Source organism: Mixophyes fleayi, chromosome 1 (genome assembly GCF_038048845.1).
Source record: "Mixophyes fleayi isolate aMixFle1 chromosome 1, aMixFle1.hap1, whole genome shotgun sequence".
NCBI classification, from domain to species: Eukaryota; Metazoa; Chordata; class Amphibia; order Anura; family Limnodynastidae; genus Mixophyes; species Mixophyes fleayi.
In genome coordinates, this window is record NC_134402.1 from 352,618,467 (window position 1) to 352,635,801 (window position 17,335).

Consider the following 17,335-nt stretch of genomic DNA (forward strand, 5'->3'; position numbering starts at 1 on the left):
AGCAGTTAATTTGGGGGCAGCCTAGCATTTCAGAAAATCATCTGTGATATAAAGTTAAATAAAATAATGGGCAGATCATTTATAGGGGTTGGGGGAGTTGGGTATGATCTGTCAACGCTGAACCTGTCGACAGTCAGACTGTTGACACCAAAATGTTGACAGTCTGAAATGTCAACAGGTTCAGTGTATCTACGTGGTTAAAATGGTGACATTGAGACTGTCGACAGGTAGTAAAGTCCACAGTCAAAATGTCAACATTCAAACGGCAATATCATCAGCACCAGTACAATACAGTAAATAACATAGTAAAAAACAAAACAATACATTTAAAAAACAAACAAACACCCCCCGCTGCAGAATGGGACACAAAAAGTTTGGTTTTACAATTTTACTAGTACCTGCTCTGGGTTTTGCCAGCAGGGCTGGTGGCACGATAGCAGGGTAACCCGCAGCGTGGGTTCCCCCTGCCATAATGACAACCAATCCCAGGCTGGTCAGCACAGGGCTGGACTCTCGAAGGAGATGGGGTCCGCAAAAAAAAAAAAAAGAAAGAAAGTGCTTAAACCACTATGGCTCTTCCCACACCTCTGGGTGGTGGGTGTGAAGTAATATAAACTATTTAATGGTAAAAACACTATATTGTCCCTGGTGCACTACAGGTCCCTAGGAAGCCCAGGCTGCCATTAACATTTTGGACATCCTGGTGCTTATAGTACTATAAGCACCAGCATGCTCATGGCTGTTACTGTGCATACAGATTCCACTATACTTTCTATGTTATGTTACTGTACATGCTGGTTCCAATATGCAATCTATGGTATGTTACTATGCTTACAGATTGCACTACACTATCTATGGTATGTTACTGTGCTTACAGATTGCACTACACCATCTATGCCATAGATGGTGTAGTGCAATCTGTAAGCACAGTAACATACCATAGATTCTATGGTATGTTACTGTGTATGCAGGTTCCAATAATAGAATGTTTGTACTCACCGTAAAATCCCTTTCTCTTAGTTCATTGGGGGACACTGCAAATCATTGGTGTATAGTAGGTGGTCCCGGAGTCAAGGCACTTTAATACTAAAACTGTGAGTGTAGCTCCACCCCTACCATACTCCTCCCACAGGAAGGAGTATTCAGTTTATGCATAACAAAGCCAAATCAGGGCTAAAGAAAGTCAACCATATACAACAATCAGGCAACATAGCATACAGAGCAAGGGTGGGCGCGCAGTAACCATCAATAGACTAAGAGGGATTTAAGGCGAGTTCAAAATTCCTATTTTCTCAGTCGCTCTATTGGGGAATACTGTGAAACATTTGGGACATTCCAAAGCTGCCCCTAAGGAGGGGATTGCTCTGAAATGGCTGCACGCAAAACCTTGCAGCCAACGCTAGCATCCTGAGATGCAAAGATCTGCAATCTGTAGAATTTCACAAAAATGTGGACAGACGACCACGTGGCAGCCCAGCACAACGGTTCGACCGAAGTTCTGTGACGTGCCGCCCAGGGAGCACCAACAGACCTGGAGGAATGAGCCATCAAGCCCCTTGGAACTGGTCTAGCCAACTGAACATATGCCAATCTGATAGTTGAAGTGATCTATCTAGGGGAGAAAATTGGTACCACAATCTCCTGGTTCAAATGGAAACAGGAAACACGTTTTGGAACAAACGAGGGCTTGGTGTGAAGCACAACCTGGTCCAGATTAAAAATCAGAAAAGGGGTCAGCACAACTCAACGCCCCCAACTCAAGACACCCTGCGTGCAGAGGACACATCCAGTAAGAAAACCACCTTTCAGATTCACAGATTCCAACGGTTCAAATGGTTCTTTGACCCAAGCCTTAACAACCAGATAAAAATTCCATGTCACAACCGGGGTGAACAAACGGGTGTTCGACATGAAGCACCCCCTGCAGAAAGTGTGAACCTAAGGCAAAATCGCTAACTTGCACTGGAAGAAGACTGACAGCGCTGAAACCTATAGTTTCAAAGAGGATATGCGCAGGCCTTTGTTCAGACCTGCCCGCAGAAAGGTGAGCTACCTGGATAGATTGAATCAGGAAGTGTGGAAATGGCGCCCCTCACACCAGAGAACATAAACCTTCCAAACCCGATAATAATTTGCAGCAGAAAAAGGTTTAAAGGTTTCCTGGCCCTAACCATGGTTTTCATCACTGAAGGGGGGAATCCACAAGCCTGGAGAATCAAGGTCTCAACAGCCATGCTGTCAAAGCCAGCCAGTCTAACAAGTGACAGCGAAGAGGGACTTGCACAAGTAGGTCGGGACGACTATGTAGTCAGAACGGATGACAGACAGCCATCCTGAGAAGATCCAAGTACCAGGCTCTACGCCGCCAATCTGGGGCCACCAGAATGGCCGCCATCCGTTCCTGCTTCACTTAAACAGGTAGACCAGGTGAAACTACAATGGAATCACCATGGCATCCACGAATCCTGTTTCAGGATCACATGATTTCGTGCAGAACAGAGGAATTTTGAAGTTCAGATGGGACGCTACAAGGTCGATGTCTGGTCGGTCCCAACGCTGAACTAGGAGGTCGAACTCTTCCCTGTGCAGTGCCCATTTTCCTAGATGGACCTTGTTGCGACTGAGATAGTCAGCCTTCCAGTTTTCCACTCCTGGGATGAAGATGGCTGAGATCACTGGAACGTGACATCATTATATTGGATGTCTGTTTCATGGCCATGGTGCTGCGCGTGCCAGCTTGATGGTTTAGGTAGGCCACCACGGAAAGATGTGACCAGTTCAGCCACTACGCGAGAGACTGGCGCACAGCTACCGACAACTTGATCATCTGTTTGTCCAGATGAAGGTGGGATTTTGACAACTTGTGTAGTAGTTCCCTCTGGAACATTTGTGAGTGGAATTGTGCAAAGGGTACCGCCTCGAAAGCCAAGACCATGGTGTACATGCAGCTTCATACATCGAAGGAGGGAGACCTGTCGTCTCGTCAGGAGGTCCCTGGTCTTGGACTGGAGGAACACCCTCTGACATCTGGTGTTGAAGTCAAGACCTAAAAAGCGCATCCTTTGAGCTGGTATCAAGGAGGACTTTGGCAAGTTGATGATCCATCCGTGTGCTTCTAGGAAGCACATTGTGAATTGTAGATGGCGGGTCAGGTAAGGAATAACTGTGACTCCTTGGTAATGTAGTAGGCCCACCATAACTGCCATCACCTTGGTGAAAACCCTTGGGGTGGTATCTAGGCCAAAGGGTTACGCCCTGAACTGGTAATGGGCGTCCCGTACCACAAAGCGGAGGAGGCACTGATGTCCCTGCCATATGGGGATGTGAAGATAAGCATGATCTCTCTTGGTTCCATGTCTGAAAAGACACACCAAAGTGACTCCATCCTGAAGCCAAGAACACGTACCTGTTTATTGAGGGTATTTCAGTTGAGGATGGGCCTGAAGGATTCATCTCGTTTTGGAACTAGAAAGAGGTTGGAGTAGACTCCCAGGGGAGGAACTGGAATAAGGTTTGTTTGGAGTACGCATCTGTGGACAAAGAGCGAACCCACAAAGAGCACCTAGCTGCAATAATAAGCGCTGATAGCTTGGATGTGACAGACATAGCATCCAAGAATGCCTGGCCCAGAAAATCAGATGCTTCTCTGATGTGATCTGTTAATACCAGTAACTCAGCCCTTGGGCTGTCCTCACTCAGGTTCTTTCCTAATTGTTTGGCCTAGGCCTGAATGGCCTTTGTTTACTTGGGCCGTGGACATACCTGGTCAAAAAATGCTACCAGCTGCTTCATAAGCAGAGCACAGCAAGAAGTCACATTTCTTGTCTGTGGCATCTTTAAGCGAAACCCCACCCTGCACTGGGATACTAGTGGTCCTAGTGAATCGGGCATTGGTGGGTCTACTATTGAATTGGTTTCCCATTTACAAGAGGCAGGCCCTAGCCAAACCCTCAGCAGATTCTGCAACTGATTGCGTTAAGGTGGATTCCACCTGGAACACCCATGAAATTGGGAGTACCAGCGGTGAAGCAGAAAGGTATGGTGCAGGAATAGAACTGGAAGAATCACCTACCTCATGGGGAGATATTAACCGTGTGAATTCAGCTATGGATGTTGTCAGGGGACAAAGTCAAGCTCGTACCTTCACAACTGCAGCACGGTGGCTAAGTGGTTAGCACTTCTGCCTCACAGCTCTGGGATCATGAGTTCAATTCCCGACCATGGCCTTACCTGTGTAGAGTTTGTATGTTCTCCCTGTGTTTACGTGGTTTCCTCCCACACCCCAAAAACATACTAGTAGGTTAATTGGCTGCTATTAAAAATTGACCCTAGTTTCTCTTTCTCTGTCTGTGTGTGTATGATAGGGAATTTAGACTGTAAGCTCCAATGGGGCAGGGACTGATGTGAATGAGTTCTCTGTTCAGCGCTGCGGAATCAGTGGTGCTGTATAAATAAATGGTGATGATGATGATGAACTGCGGTCACAGATAAGGTCAGGTGTTGTTCACAGAACTCTGCCGCACACAGGGCCTCCGAGTTAAACTATTTCGCACATGTTACATGTAATACAGATTTTGCGGCAGACACTTACTTGAAAGTTCCCTTTTCTGTCATGGTGTGTGTATTTATATATATTTATTGAGGAAAGGTTCTGTAAAGCGCTTCACTGGTGAAAGCAGCTAAAACCTATCTTACATTAACTATACACAAGTAAATTGTCAAATACCAAAAAAGTGTGTAAGAGGTGTAAAGTGCCAACTTTCTTCCTTCAATCTGTGTCAGAGTGTGTTCAAAGGAGATGTGACATAAAGCAAATAACAATACTTATATCCAATCAGTTGATCCAGTTCTCTCCATGAAAATTCGTTCAACAGTGGAATCCAAACATGATCAACAAAATTTATAAAATAATAGTGCAATATTGTCTAAATCAAACAATAGTCAAATGCAAAATCTAAGTATTTCCTATAATTCAGTTCATCAATCCAAATTGTGTGTCCATTCTTGTGAGTAAACTTACAAACCGCAAGCTTGCAAAGCAAACATAAGGGTCTATGCATCAAGCTTAATTAACACTTAAAAGATGCGGAAACAGTAGTTTATTTCCTATGCATGAACTGCCTAACGGAGATTTCTGTGAAATCTCCTCCGTTTAGTCAAATACCGTTCACCATCGCAGTCCCCATAGATTACTATGGGACTGTGAAGTTCTGCAATGCATCAAGCTTTGATAAGCTTTGCATTGCGCAGTCAGGTAATGCCATCTCAGGATGGCTTTATCTGTTATTTCCTATAGGATTCTGCTGAAGCCTCTTTGGCTTCGCAGAATCCGATACAATGTTAGTGCTGTGCGCATGCGCAGAGCTACGCTGCCGGTAAGCAGGAAAATGAGTTCGCAGGAGAGGGGTCATTTCGCTAGGGCTCCCGGAACAGCCCCGGCATAATGCATTCAAGCGGTACATAAATATGCATCACTGCGATGTGCAGCGATGCATTTTTAGTTGCACTGCATCTAATTGATGCATAGACTAATTAATCACACTCCATGAATATCCCCTCCAGGTCATGGCAAGTTTGCCTTTAAAAGCGATCGCTGCTTTAAATTTCTCCTACAAAGTCACCGGCGACTTTGCCGGACAGAAAGGGGAAAAGCAAGCAGTCACACCAGGGGGTAAATTTATGAAACATCGGTTTCTGCAAGTCGCCGAAAATCGGCGACTTTGCAGCAGAAATTTAAAGCGACAATGGCTTTTAAAGGCAAGATTGCTGGGGGTGAGGGAGCCCTCGGGCTACTCACCTGGGTTCAGGGAAACGGGGTGGAGGAAGGCCGCAGGCTATCCAACCCATGGGAAGACATCCCTCTGCCCAGAAGATCCTGTTAGAATAAATAACAGTGAAAAAAATAAATAAATTGAAATCCAGGGTAGTAGCCCTGAGAAACATGCCCAACTCCTAAGGGCACTTAAAATAAACTGAATACTCCTTCCTGTAGGAGGGGTATATTAGGGGTAGAGCTACACTCACAGTTTTAGTGCTAAAGTGCCTTGACTCCAGGAACACCTACTATACCCCAATGTCTTTCAGTGTCCCCCAATAAAACGACAGGGAAATACTATTTACGGTATGTTACTGTGCATGCAGGTTCCACTATACAATCTATGGTATGTTACTGGGCATACAGATACCACTATGCTTTCTATGATACGTTACTGTGCATGCAGGTTCCAATAATCTATCTATGATATGTTATAATGCATGCAGGTTACACTATAATATCATGGGTATTTTAATGTGTATGCAGTTTCCACAATACTATCTATGGCAGGGGCGCACGCAAACGAACGGGCACTAAACATTGCCCTGTACTGTACAGCAGCCGCGGCGCTGTCACAGAAGCGTCTGCGGCGGTGCTGTATTGTACTACAATACAGCACTGCGGCGGACGCTTCTTTGACAGCGCCGCGGCTGCTGTACAGCATTGCCAAAATGGAGCTGCTGCGCATAAGCGGCCGCATGCGCAGCAGCTCACTCTCTCTATATGTTTTTTGGGGGGGGAGGAAACCCCCCCTTAATAATCCTGCGTTTGCCCATGTATGGTATGTTACTGTGTATACTGGTTCCAATATGTATGGTATGTTACTGTACTTACAAATTCCACTGTACTGTCTATGCAAGTTCCACTATACAGTCTATGATGTTACTGTGCATGTAGGTTCCACTATCGGATCTATCGTATGTTACTGTGCATACAAAGCCCACTATACAAGGGGTCGGCAAACACCATCTGGCATGTGGACCCATACTATCTGGCACGCCAGATCTCCACAGCTGCCTTACTAAAGCAGCCAAAGATGGATAAAACGAAGCAGCTCCGTTTAGGCCATTCGGCTGATTTAGCGAAACAGCTCCCAATCCCAGTGTGTGCTGATTCAAAAGGTAAGTAGCTAGTTGTAGTAAGTATGAAGTTAAACTGGGGCCACAACTGTGTGGCATAATTAGAATTTGGGGCCCAACTATATGGCATAATATTAACTAGGGGCACAACTAGGTGGCATAATATTATGAATTTGGGGCACAAATAAGAACTGGGGACTCTACTATGCAGCATTATATGCAATGTGGGCACAACTATGAGGCATAATACAAATTGGGTACACTACTGTGTGGCATAATACAAATTGGGGGGCACTGTGTGGCATAATATGAACTGGGGGCATAATATAAATTGAGGGTACTACTATGTGGCATAATATAAATTGGGGGCACAACTATTTTGAATAATATGAACTGGGTCACAAGTATATTATATAATATGAACTTGGGGCCACACAGTAGCGTACTATTATACTACATACTTGCCAACTTTTCATTTTTTATCTCCGGCCAATCGCGTAATTTTGGACACACCCCCGCGACAAAACTTACATTTTGTCATGGGTCGGGGGCCAAAATGATGCGAATTGCTGTGAATTGCATCATTGTGAGTCAATTCCTTCCCGGATGCAGGAGAATTGCCTGCTCCCTGGGGAGTCTGGGAGACCAATCCAGTATTCGGGACTCTACCCAACATTCTGGGAGAGTAGGCAAGTATACTATCTACGCTACTGTGCATATATTCACTATACTTCCTATAGTATGTTACGAAGCATAGATTCCACTATACTATGGTATATTTTGTTTACAAAATAAAACTATTTTAATAGTTTATTTATACAATTTACAGTCACCTCACGTCTATGGTCCTTTAGCTGTACCACCAGTTTACCACACTGACAAGTCATAGGGGTGTATATTACATACATATGACTGCGGTATAACCCGCACACTGTAACAGCAGACAATGGCAGAACACGCTGTGTAGCTCTGCAGCTACTTCCCTGCTCACTACAGGGACGGTTGCTATGGAGCGCTGTGGTTGCTATGGGTCTCTGACGTAGTTTCCGCTTCCGGGTCCTAGGAAGTAACATGTGTGTTTCATGCCTATACTGAGATTCTTTATAAGTGTCGGTGAGCTTGACTGTGAGTGGGAATTAGATTGTTTTGTATATGCTGTACGTAAATACAGGACAGATCTATGTATTTGAAAACCTATGTGCCTAGTGTTTGAGTAGTAATTTAATGTAGTACATTGTGTGTTTGTGTACAGCAGTAATAGACAATTAGAGTTGTCGTCTGTATTTAAATTAACGACGGCAGCAAGTTGGAAAGATTTTTCTGTAGTGACACACTGCAATACAACTTATTTTCAGTATATGAGATACACGTTTCATATTCTTTAGGCATTGTAATTTAATATTCATTGACGTGGGGTATTTCAAATTTAGAAAACATTTAATGATTGGGATTGTATTTTACTGAGGTTTTTTTTTAGACAGTATTGCACATTGCTGCCAATTAGGCGATTTTAACCATGCCAAGTGTCCCTGGAAAGTATTTAAAAATGTGACAACATGGGAATGACAGCTGTTATGAAATTATAAGTCTAATATTACGGTAATAGTGCGCGGAAAAACGTTATTACGGTAGTTTTCTCTCAGGATTTCAGCTCGCTGCTCCCTGAGCCGCGAGCTGAAATCCAGCTAGCTATTACCGTAATAACGGTAATAGTTTTTACGCGGCGGGGATATTCAACAATTGAATATGCCCCTTAGTATGGTAAAAGTGTGCAGTATTACTGTTAGTACGGTAATTTTAACAATGATTTTTGGTCGGACCTCTCAGGGCCGGGAGTAAAAAACCGGGTTAAAATTACCGTATGAAAGGTAATCGTATTAACGCCATGTTAAGCTTAGACTAACGTGGCTGAATTGAATCTGCTCCTAAGTATTCCTGAATTCTGAAACTTGTAGTTCTACAACAGTACAAGGTGCAAATGTCAGAATGCTATTAGATGATTGTTAGTGCATGCATCTTATCTTGAGTGAAGTAAAATGCTAGCCAGAAGATCTCTAATTGTGGCTTTTTCATTCTAATATATGATTAATTGCAGAATATCGCGATGGGTAGAATGAGAAAGAGGCATAACTGGAAAGCCAGACAACAAGTGCAGTCCACAGAAGACACATCCTCAGAACCCAAGCAACATGTGCAGGTCGAACTAGAAGGTGAGACAGAGCAAGGGACTGTTTAAAAACACTGTTTAAATATTTCATTTTATTGACGAATACAATTGAACATTTCAGGGGCGGAACAATTAAAAGGACTGGATGAAAGCAATCCTCTAATGTTGCCATCCAAAAAATCCAAAAGGAAAAAAATTAGCGATGGTGTTTCTACTAAAAAACCATTAAGTCGAAAACAGAAGAAAGTCCTGCAGAAGATACTGGAACAGAAAGAAAAAAAGAGCCAGGTCTGCCACCTTTTATTTCAATGTATAGCCCGTTGTCTGTTTTGAGTAGGTTGTATTTTTTTCTTGAAATGAGTAATGGAGCACACACATATTCTTAATCTATTATGTGCGTTTTCAGAACTAAAATACCCCCCCAGTTGTTTTAGCCGTCAGTTAACAATGATAGTCCATCTGCTACATTACCCTGATGATAGAAATAATAACAAAGTAATACTGTTGTCATCAATTTGCTTGTAGCTAATAACATTGTAGAATTAAATAGTGAATGTTACATTTTAGAATACCTCATGTTTACAATTTTGCACACTCCACCATTTTAGAATTACCATTTACTTCTTGTTTAGCTGTCAGAAAAAGGAACTAATTATTTTTTCCTCTTGGTAGAGAGCAGACATGCTCAGTAAACTGAGTGATGTGCAGGCTTCAGAGAAAGAGCTGAGCCTGTTATATACAACCTCCAAATTGGGTACAGGAGATCGATTGTACAGTATTAAACGGTAAGGCTTTCCGGTCAGAAGCATTTTTGCCATTTATTGGGGCATTTATATAAATTATTATTTTTACTTGTTCAGACAAGTTTTGTCTTTATATTTAAGCTTACCAGGTGCAGCAGAAGCAAATATGGTTCAGTACTGGGCATGTTGTCTTACCCATCTTTGGGGATTTAATATCATGATAAATTTTAACCCCCTCTCAATCCTGTTGCATTCCCGTGAAGGTCTATTTTACAAATTTAACCCCTGACCTATAGGTAACTACTAGATAATAGTATATAGATAACAGAGTGTATACAGCATAGTGATTCCTCTATCTACAGCTGCCCCTTCCTCTGTTCTAACAAATTTAGCATCATTGGGTTTAAACCAAGTTGTGCTACTTTGTTAAAAACCGATGATGCATTTGTACACAGAGGAATTACTTTGGGCAGCTCCCTGAAGATGGCAGGAGTGTCAGGATGTTGAAGGCTTAGCTATCAAAAGTGGAGTTGTCCTTTAAAAACACTGGACATAATCACTACCATTCAAGTGATTAAATAGCATCCTCTTGCAATGCAAATGCAACAGCTACAGATGTCCGGTCTTATAAGATCACATTGATCTATATACCTTGGTACAGGATAGGTCAGTGTTTCCCATAAACAGTCGCCATCCATAGCTAGCAGTACTTGTTTTGCATGTCTTCTAGCTAGAGCACAGATTAATTGTCTGGCACATGTGGTACTAATTATTTCATTAGTGGGTCTATAAGGACACGTGGAAAACATGCCCTGTTAATGGTCAACACTGTTTTTTGTTACATTCATAACTTTTACCTCCTTTTTGTCTCATGTATTTAGTGAGATAGTCTGACAATTCAAGTGTGTTGTTTGAAATGAAGGCAATGCCTCAGTAACAAATTTAGTTTCAAGGTGAGGCAAACACCAGGGGGTAAATGTATCATAGTCCGGTTTTTGCATCTCGCGCGAGATGACAGCTTAAATTTAAAGCGGCGCTGCCTTGTAAAGGGAAGTTTCTCTTTACAAGGCAGCACCGCTTTAAATTTTAGCTGTCATCTCGCCGATCTCGCGCGGGATGCAAAAACCGGACTATGATACATTTACCCCCAGATTGGACAAAAAGGGAAAGTATACAAGCGATTACCACCATAAGTGTATTTTTGGGAAATTTGGTTTAAGTTGCATTTAGACTTTATTTGAACTAATACGATTTTTATGATGCAACACTGCATGATGGGTGCATTTAAATTAGCTCTCATTAATAGAACAATAGAAGATACCAATAACCCAGGACTGGGGCGCATAAGCAGCATCAGTGGAATTAACAAGAAGCGCCGGCGAAAATCTGAGGCAGAAGAGACAAGTGATGAGTCGGATAGTGTTGTGTCCTCTGATAGTTCTGGTGAAGAAGATGAGGATGATGCAGTTGAGAAGGAGCAGGGAGAAGACGTGGATAATGACACCTCTGCTGTGCAGGCTTTAGAGACTAATACTTCACATAACATACAAACAGAGTCCAAGCAAGTGAATATTAAAGAACCGGCCGCACAGAAATCGTCTCCAGCTCCATCCTCAGAGCCAGCTATATTCATCCCTGTGGACAGGTCTCCTGAAATACAGGTTTGTGTTTCACTCTGCACTAATACTACTAATATGGTACTAAATACCTGATCATATGGGCAACAAAAAAAGGAATAGACACACATACAGATGTATCAAACTTTAAATTGACATTTAACACATTGCATACCATTCATTTCAAAGGCATGTGATGGGTTAAATTTCAATTTAAAGTTTGCATTATCTGTAGTATGTAAACTGGGAGATAGCCAGAAAGGTCTGGGAAGACATATAGAAATTATGGGTCCAAAGCAAAAGCAGTATCACTAAGTGAATGGTAGTCCCTGCAAGGAGGCTTTGTAACACCTTTATATAATCTAGATAAATTCCTTAGTATTTATATTAGACAAAGACAGAGGCAATTGCACAGTGTTATTGTGCATTTTATCTCAGAGCTGTGCACCCATCACAATACTTCTTATTCTTTCTTATAGGAGGCCAGGTTAAAACTTCCAATCCTGGCTGAAGAACAGGTCATTATGGAAGCCATTAAAGAAAGCCCTGTCGTGGTTTTATGTGGTGAGACTGGCAGTGGGAAAACCACCCAAGTGCCACAGTTTCTATATGAAGCTGGATATGGAAGGTGGGTCATTGGTGTTCCAAATGAAAGTGGTACAGAACAAATAATGATAATAAAATAAACATTGGTTGTATGAATGAGTGGCTGGTAGTCTTTTTAAGTACGCTTCAAAATGACAAAGTTACTATGAATTTGCCTTGTTTATCTGTCAGTATGAAAATAGCTTTTGTAACAAGGAATGTGTGAAGGTTATGCTCAGTGTGATTGTATATATTCTAATAATTTTCATTATTAAAAAAATACAAGTACAAAACACTTGGCGCAGTGACAGAAGGGAAGGAGCATATAGAACACAGAGTCAGACAAAACATAGAAGTCTTGTGTTGTTTACCGGAGTCTGGAACTGGAGTTATACAATATCTCAAATTAGTAATAATTACAAACAAAAACTAATTGATATTTAAAATGAAAACCTCAATTTCTGTACAGTTCTTTACAGAAGGTCTTCATGGGTACAGAACAGGATTCATTACTTAAATAAGAAAGTAAATAAGATTAATTGCTGTGGTTTTAATGCATATTTGTGCCTTTGAGCAATGTTGGTGAATAACTATATAGATATATATATATAATCAGTTGTGTGTATTGTATGGCTATGTAATGCTACTGTTCGAGTAAAGTATAGGTTTTTCTGACTAACTGTAATTGTTTCTCTGCCCTTTAGTGACAATTCCATAATTGGTATCACTGAACCACGGCGTGTAGCAGCAGTTACCATGTCACAGAGAGTGGCAATTGAAATGAACTTGCCTCAGAGGTAGGTAAACACATTGCAGCAATATCAATCTCTGCACTGCTTGTTGTACTGTTGTAATCTAATCACTATCGCAGCAATATGGAAGTCTCCAGTGGATTATGCATTATGTAAAATTGTGTTTTATAAGTGCTGTCCTATTAGGTCTATAGAGAAATGTAATGTATTATAATATTGTAAAGTAATTTTATTTTGTGCAACATTTCAAATATGTAGTTCAGTGGGAAGCCTTTTATTGTAATGGAAGCATGTATAAAACATACTTGTGAACTTCTTTACTTTTCTAATGTATTATGGTAAAGCTGATGCTTAGTTTAACAAACTTCTGTTTTGTTAGCTTCTGGGACTAAAGCAGACAATACAGCTTCAGTTTCCTCTTTACTATAGGTTTAAAATGTTGGTATATAAGCATGTCATTTTTTAGTGTTTAACACTGTATGCAATGTCCTAGACATGTGTGATTTAAACACTGAGGGCTAGATTTACTAAGCTGCGGGTTTGAAAAAGTGGGGATGTTGCCTATAGCAACCAATCAGATTTTAGCTTTCATTTATTTAGTACCTTCTACAAAATGACAGCTAGAATCTGATTGGTTGCTATAGGCAACATCCCCACTTTTTCAAACCCGCAGCTTAGTAAATCTAGCCCTGAGGCTTGTTGACCTCTTTCCATTTATCCATAGAAAAGAAATGTTGCATTAACAAACTATTTTTTTTAACTTCTTATAGCAGTAATTCCGTATTTTGTATTTAAGTGTTGTCTCTTATCAAATCCGATATGAAGGAAATGTCTCTGCTGAGACTAAAATAAAGTTCATGACAGATGGTGTTCTGCTGAAAGAAATACAGAAGGTAAGTGTATCAGTGGAGGAGAAACAATTTCTTGTAACATTGGTTGGTTTTATAGCCAATGTTTGTTTTTAAAATGTTTTACAGATATGTATATCTGTATATAAGTAGTTTTACTTATGTATATTTCACGTAAATTGATTTAAAGATAAAAGCATTGAGGAAGGTCAAAATAATCCATAGGTTTACAATAAATAACACGTAGACACTATTAATTCACTAGGTCTTGTTATATAATTTGAAGCTGCAAAGTTTATTAACAAACCTGGTGCTTGCCACTATTGTATTATCTATTTTTTTTTTTTTGTTTCTTTTAAGGATTTCTTGCTTAATAGGTACAAAGTAATATTAATTGATGAAGCCCACGAGAGAAGTGTCTACACTGATATTTTAATTGGACTTTTATCTCGCATCGTTCCTCTTCGGACTAAGGTTAGTAAAACACATCTGTTTTATGTCTCATTTATATATATTATTGTTTACAGTTCACTCAGGATGTTTATGCCTTGGATATTGTCTCAGTAATGTTATTTTACTGCATTTAAGGTACTATAAAACCCAAGAGTACTATAAACCCAAGAGTAGAATTTAGAGTGCACATTCTTAAAACATAGCTTTGTGACCAATATTTTTTCTTTCTTTTTATAACAGAAAGGTCACCCATTAAAGTTGGTTATTATGTCTGCTACTCTACGAATAGAAGACTTCACAGAAAACAAAAGGCTTTTCCCTGTTGCTCCTCCAGTGGTTAAGGTGAGTGGCATCTGAGATATACTTCATAAATATGTGTACACTAGATATACTGTACACAATTTTCTGCACATTAGTGGATCCAAGGTAATTTGCAACCCTTACTGTTTTGCCAAATGGCATATACTATGACTTCTCTTCTGAATACATTTTTATTTTTTTTATTCTTTCCTCTTCAAGGATTATTTCATTTGTAACCACTTAATGGACAGGGCATTTTGTGCCCTATTTTCAAGAATTTCCTGTTTACCGAGAATATAGTTTGCCCTGCTGATTTTTTTTTTTTTTTTATATATATATTGTTTTGGGGACAAAAGGTGCCTTCTTTTGGTAGAATAGTGGAGTAAATATAGTTGCTTTTCACCATAGTTACTTTCAGGAGACTAGGCCAACACCAGAAGTTTACTCTGATTACCCTTTCTCAGTGGAGTTTGGCACTTAACTAGTTAACTTGTTAATGTATCATGCTGACAAACCCCTCCTCTCTGTAGCCTCTCCAGTGTTTGTTGAGTGCCCAAGGGAGTTGGGTGTACTTATGTAATTTTGCATAGTTTTACTATTTTGTTTTACTAATTTTATTTTTATTTATATTTTTATACAGGTCTGTGCTCTGTCCTATACAGAGCATACTAGTTTAGGTAAAAAGGGCGGCTGTCAGATAGTGAGAGCCGTTCAGTTCTCACTGACAGCAGTAGAATTTTTAGTTTCTCCACTTTTTCTCAGTGTGAGAGGTGGTTTTTAAGCTGCTGTCACACTGATCTTTACTCGCTTACCGGGGCTACCAATAGTGGTAGAGAGCGCCGGTAATCCGTGTCAGAGGCTTCCACTAAGGACGATACCAAGTCCCCTCCTCGGAAAAAGGAGGGGGGGGGGGGATTAGATCAAACCACTGCATCAGCCACTAAAGTCGCCAGAGGAATAAGTATTTACCGGTTACTACCTGTTGAAGAGGCAGTAATTCGCTAAGGCCAACATTATGCAAGAAAATGGGGCAGAGAGCAGAAAAGTGCAGGACGGAGAGAGCTAGTAAAAGAGCTTCCCCGTCTGCAGAGACATGTTGGACTCTCCTAAAGGCGCTAAAGCATCAGGCCGGGAAAGACAGCAGCTACTTCTGAGAGAAAATGCAGAGTTGTTGACAAACCTCTCCTGCTCCAGACATCTTAGCCTTATGGAAGGCTTAGTACCATTACAATCTTTTCTATACTCACTATATTTAGATAGGGGTGTATTAGAATTTTTTTTTTTATGCAAATAGATTAATAGAATACTACTTGCATAGGTATTCTTTTGTTTCACACATAGCTTTAACAAGGATACTGTCTTGACTTCTGTCATAGATTAGTTAGTATCTTCTGTCTATTTCTTGTGTGATTGCCTGTATTACATTTTATTGCTGTGACAAGGGTAAAGCACCTCGTGCAAAGTATCATACTTGCTTCAAGTGTAAAGTTAAATTACCCATTGAACAACAGCACCCGGGGGCGCTTTGTACTGACTGCGGTTGGGTTCCCATGGTAGCGCAGGCACAGACTAACGCACCGCCAATAACGGAAACACCGGCATGGGCGGCTGTCCTGACGCAGGGGGTTACCACATTGGTATAATTACTTTCTAAGCCAACAGAGATCCCAGCGGTAGCTGTGTTACTCCCTTCAACCTCTGGAGCAATAGACCCCCTTAATTCAGGGAGGACCATGGGGATCATTGAGTCAGTTGTCACAGGACAGGCGGGGATCCATCTGTACTATCTTCTCAAGCCCCTTCTACTGAAGAACCGGCTTGGTCTACATCATTGGTCAGGGGCTTAGATCGGTTAAACCGTTTCTTGGAAGCACCAAGACCTTTACCAAAGAAAAAGCGACAAAGATCCACTAACCACCTCCTGTCTCTGATTCTGATTTGGAGAGATTCTCAGAAAAGGAGGGCGAGGTTTTAGAGGATTCTGATTCCGCACAGGTTACGGAACCAGAGGAATCTCCCAGATATGAAGGGATTGATGACCTGGTGGTAGCAGTGCGACAGGCACTTAAACTGCTAGACCCAGAGGAGACTAGAGCTACATATTGTAGTCTTTTTAAAAAGGTCAGAAATCGGGCAATTCGTTTTCCTCCATCTGTGGAGTTGAAAGAGATCCTGATCGCAGGTTTGTAAGGTACCTTGCTCTATACCCACTGCAAGAAGATGATCTAAACCGTTTTGAACAGGTCCCAAGGTTTGATAGCCCAGTGGCTCGATTGACTCGCCATACCACACTCCCTGTTCCAGGGACAACCTCCCTGCAGGATCCCACTGACTGTAAGATAGACACTTTCTTAAAGTCCCTCTACAGTGCAGCAGGTACTTCATTTAGACCCATGTTTTCATCAGCATGGGTTGCCAGGGCTATGGAAACATGGGCTGACCAGTAGCAAGAGGTCTGCAGGATTCAGAATTACTTTCCCTTGCCCTTCACCTCAAAGAGGCTTAAGGATGCGTATATGAAGCTGCCCAAAACGCAGCTTCCATTTCTTCCTCTGTTTCCGCAAGGGTATTTGCGGCCAGGAGGACCCTATGGTTGTGGTCCTGTGATACAGACACCAAATCAAAGAAATCTTTGGAGTCTCTCCCTTATTCAGGTGGAGTGCTATTTGGGCCTGAATCGGACAGCATAATTTCCCAGGCCATAGGATGCAAAAGTACCTTTCTACCAGTCAATGTCCCAAAGCCTAGGACACACAGGTTTGGCTCAGTTAGACAGCCCTTTCTAGGGGGCTCATCTGGTTGGGGCCAGAGTCACAGGTCCAGACCATCTGGCACCAGAGGACACTCGCATCAAGATAGGTCTTCCTCCTCCTCCACGAACTGTCCTCCTTCCAAGCTCCCGGATAAACCGTCAGCTTGACAGTTCCACCTTCTCTCGGCGACAGGCGTGGGGAGATGTCTGCTTCTGTTCAAAGAT

General features: G+C 41.6%; 1 protein-coding gene across 2 annotated transcripts in view; it reads left to right on the forward strand.

The window, feature by feature from the left end:
* Window positions 1–7,948: 7,948 nt before the first annotated feature.
* The window catches only part of DHX37 (DEAH-box helicase 37), a 33,600-nt gene continuing 24,213 nt past the window's right edge, over window positions 7,949–17,335 (forward strand). Inside the window, exons 1-10 of one of the 2 annotated variants that reach the window (XM_075176897.1) lie at window positions 7,949–8,019; window positions 8,990–9,104; window positions 9,183–9,349; window positions 9,734–9,846; window positions 11,111–11,465; window positions 11,900–12,048; window positions 12,710–12,802; window positions 13,554–13,650; window positions 13,966–14,079; window positions 14,299–14,400. In XM_075176897.1, coding sequence (XP_075032998.1) covers window positions 8,999–9,104; window positions 9,183–9,349; window positions 9,734–9,846; window positions 11,111–11,465; window positions 11,900–12,048; window positions 12,710–12,802; window positions 13,554–13,650; window positions 13,966–14,079; window positions 14,299–14,400 — 1,296 coding nt within the window. In that variant the 5' untranslated portion in view covers window positions 7,949–8,019; window positions 8,990–8,998. The remainder of the gene's footprint in view (window positions 8,020–8,989; window positions 9,105–9,182; window positions 9,350–9,733; window positions 9,847–11,110; window positions 11,466–11,899; window positions 12,049–12,709; window positions 12,803–13,553; window positions 13,651–13,965; window positions 14,080–14,298; window positions 14,401–17,335) is intronic. The other variant, XM_075176906.1, reaches the window with a different exon arrangement.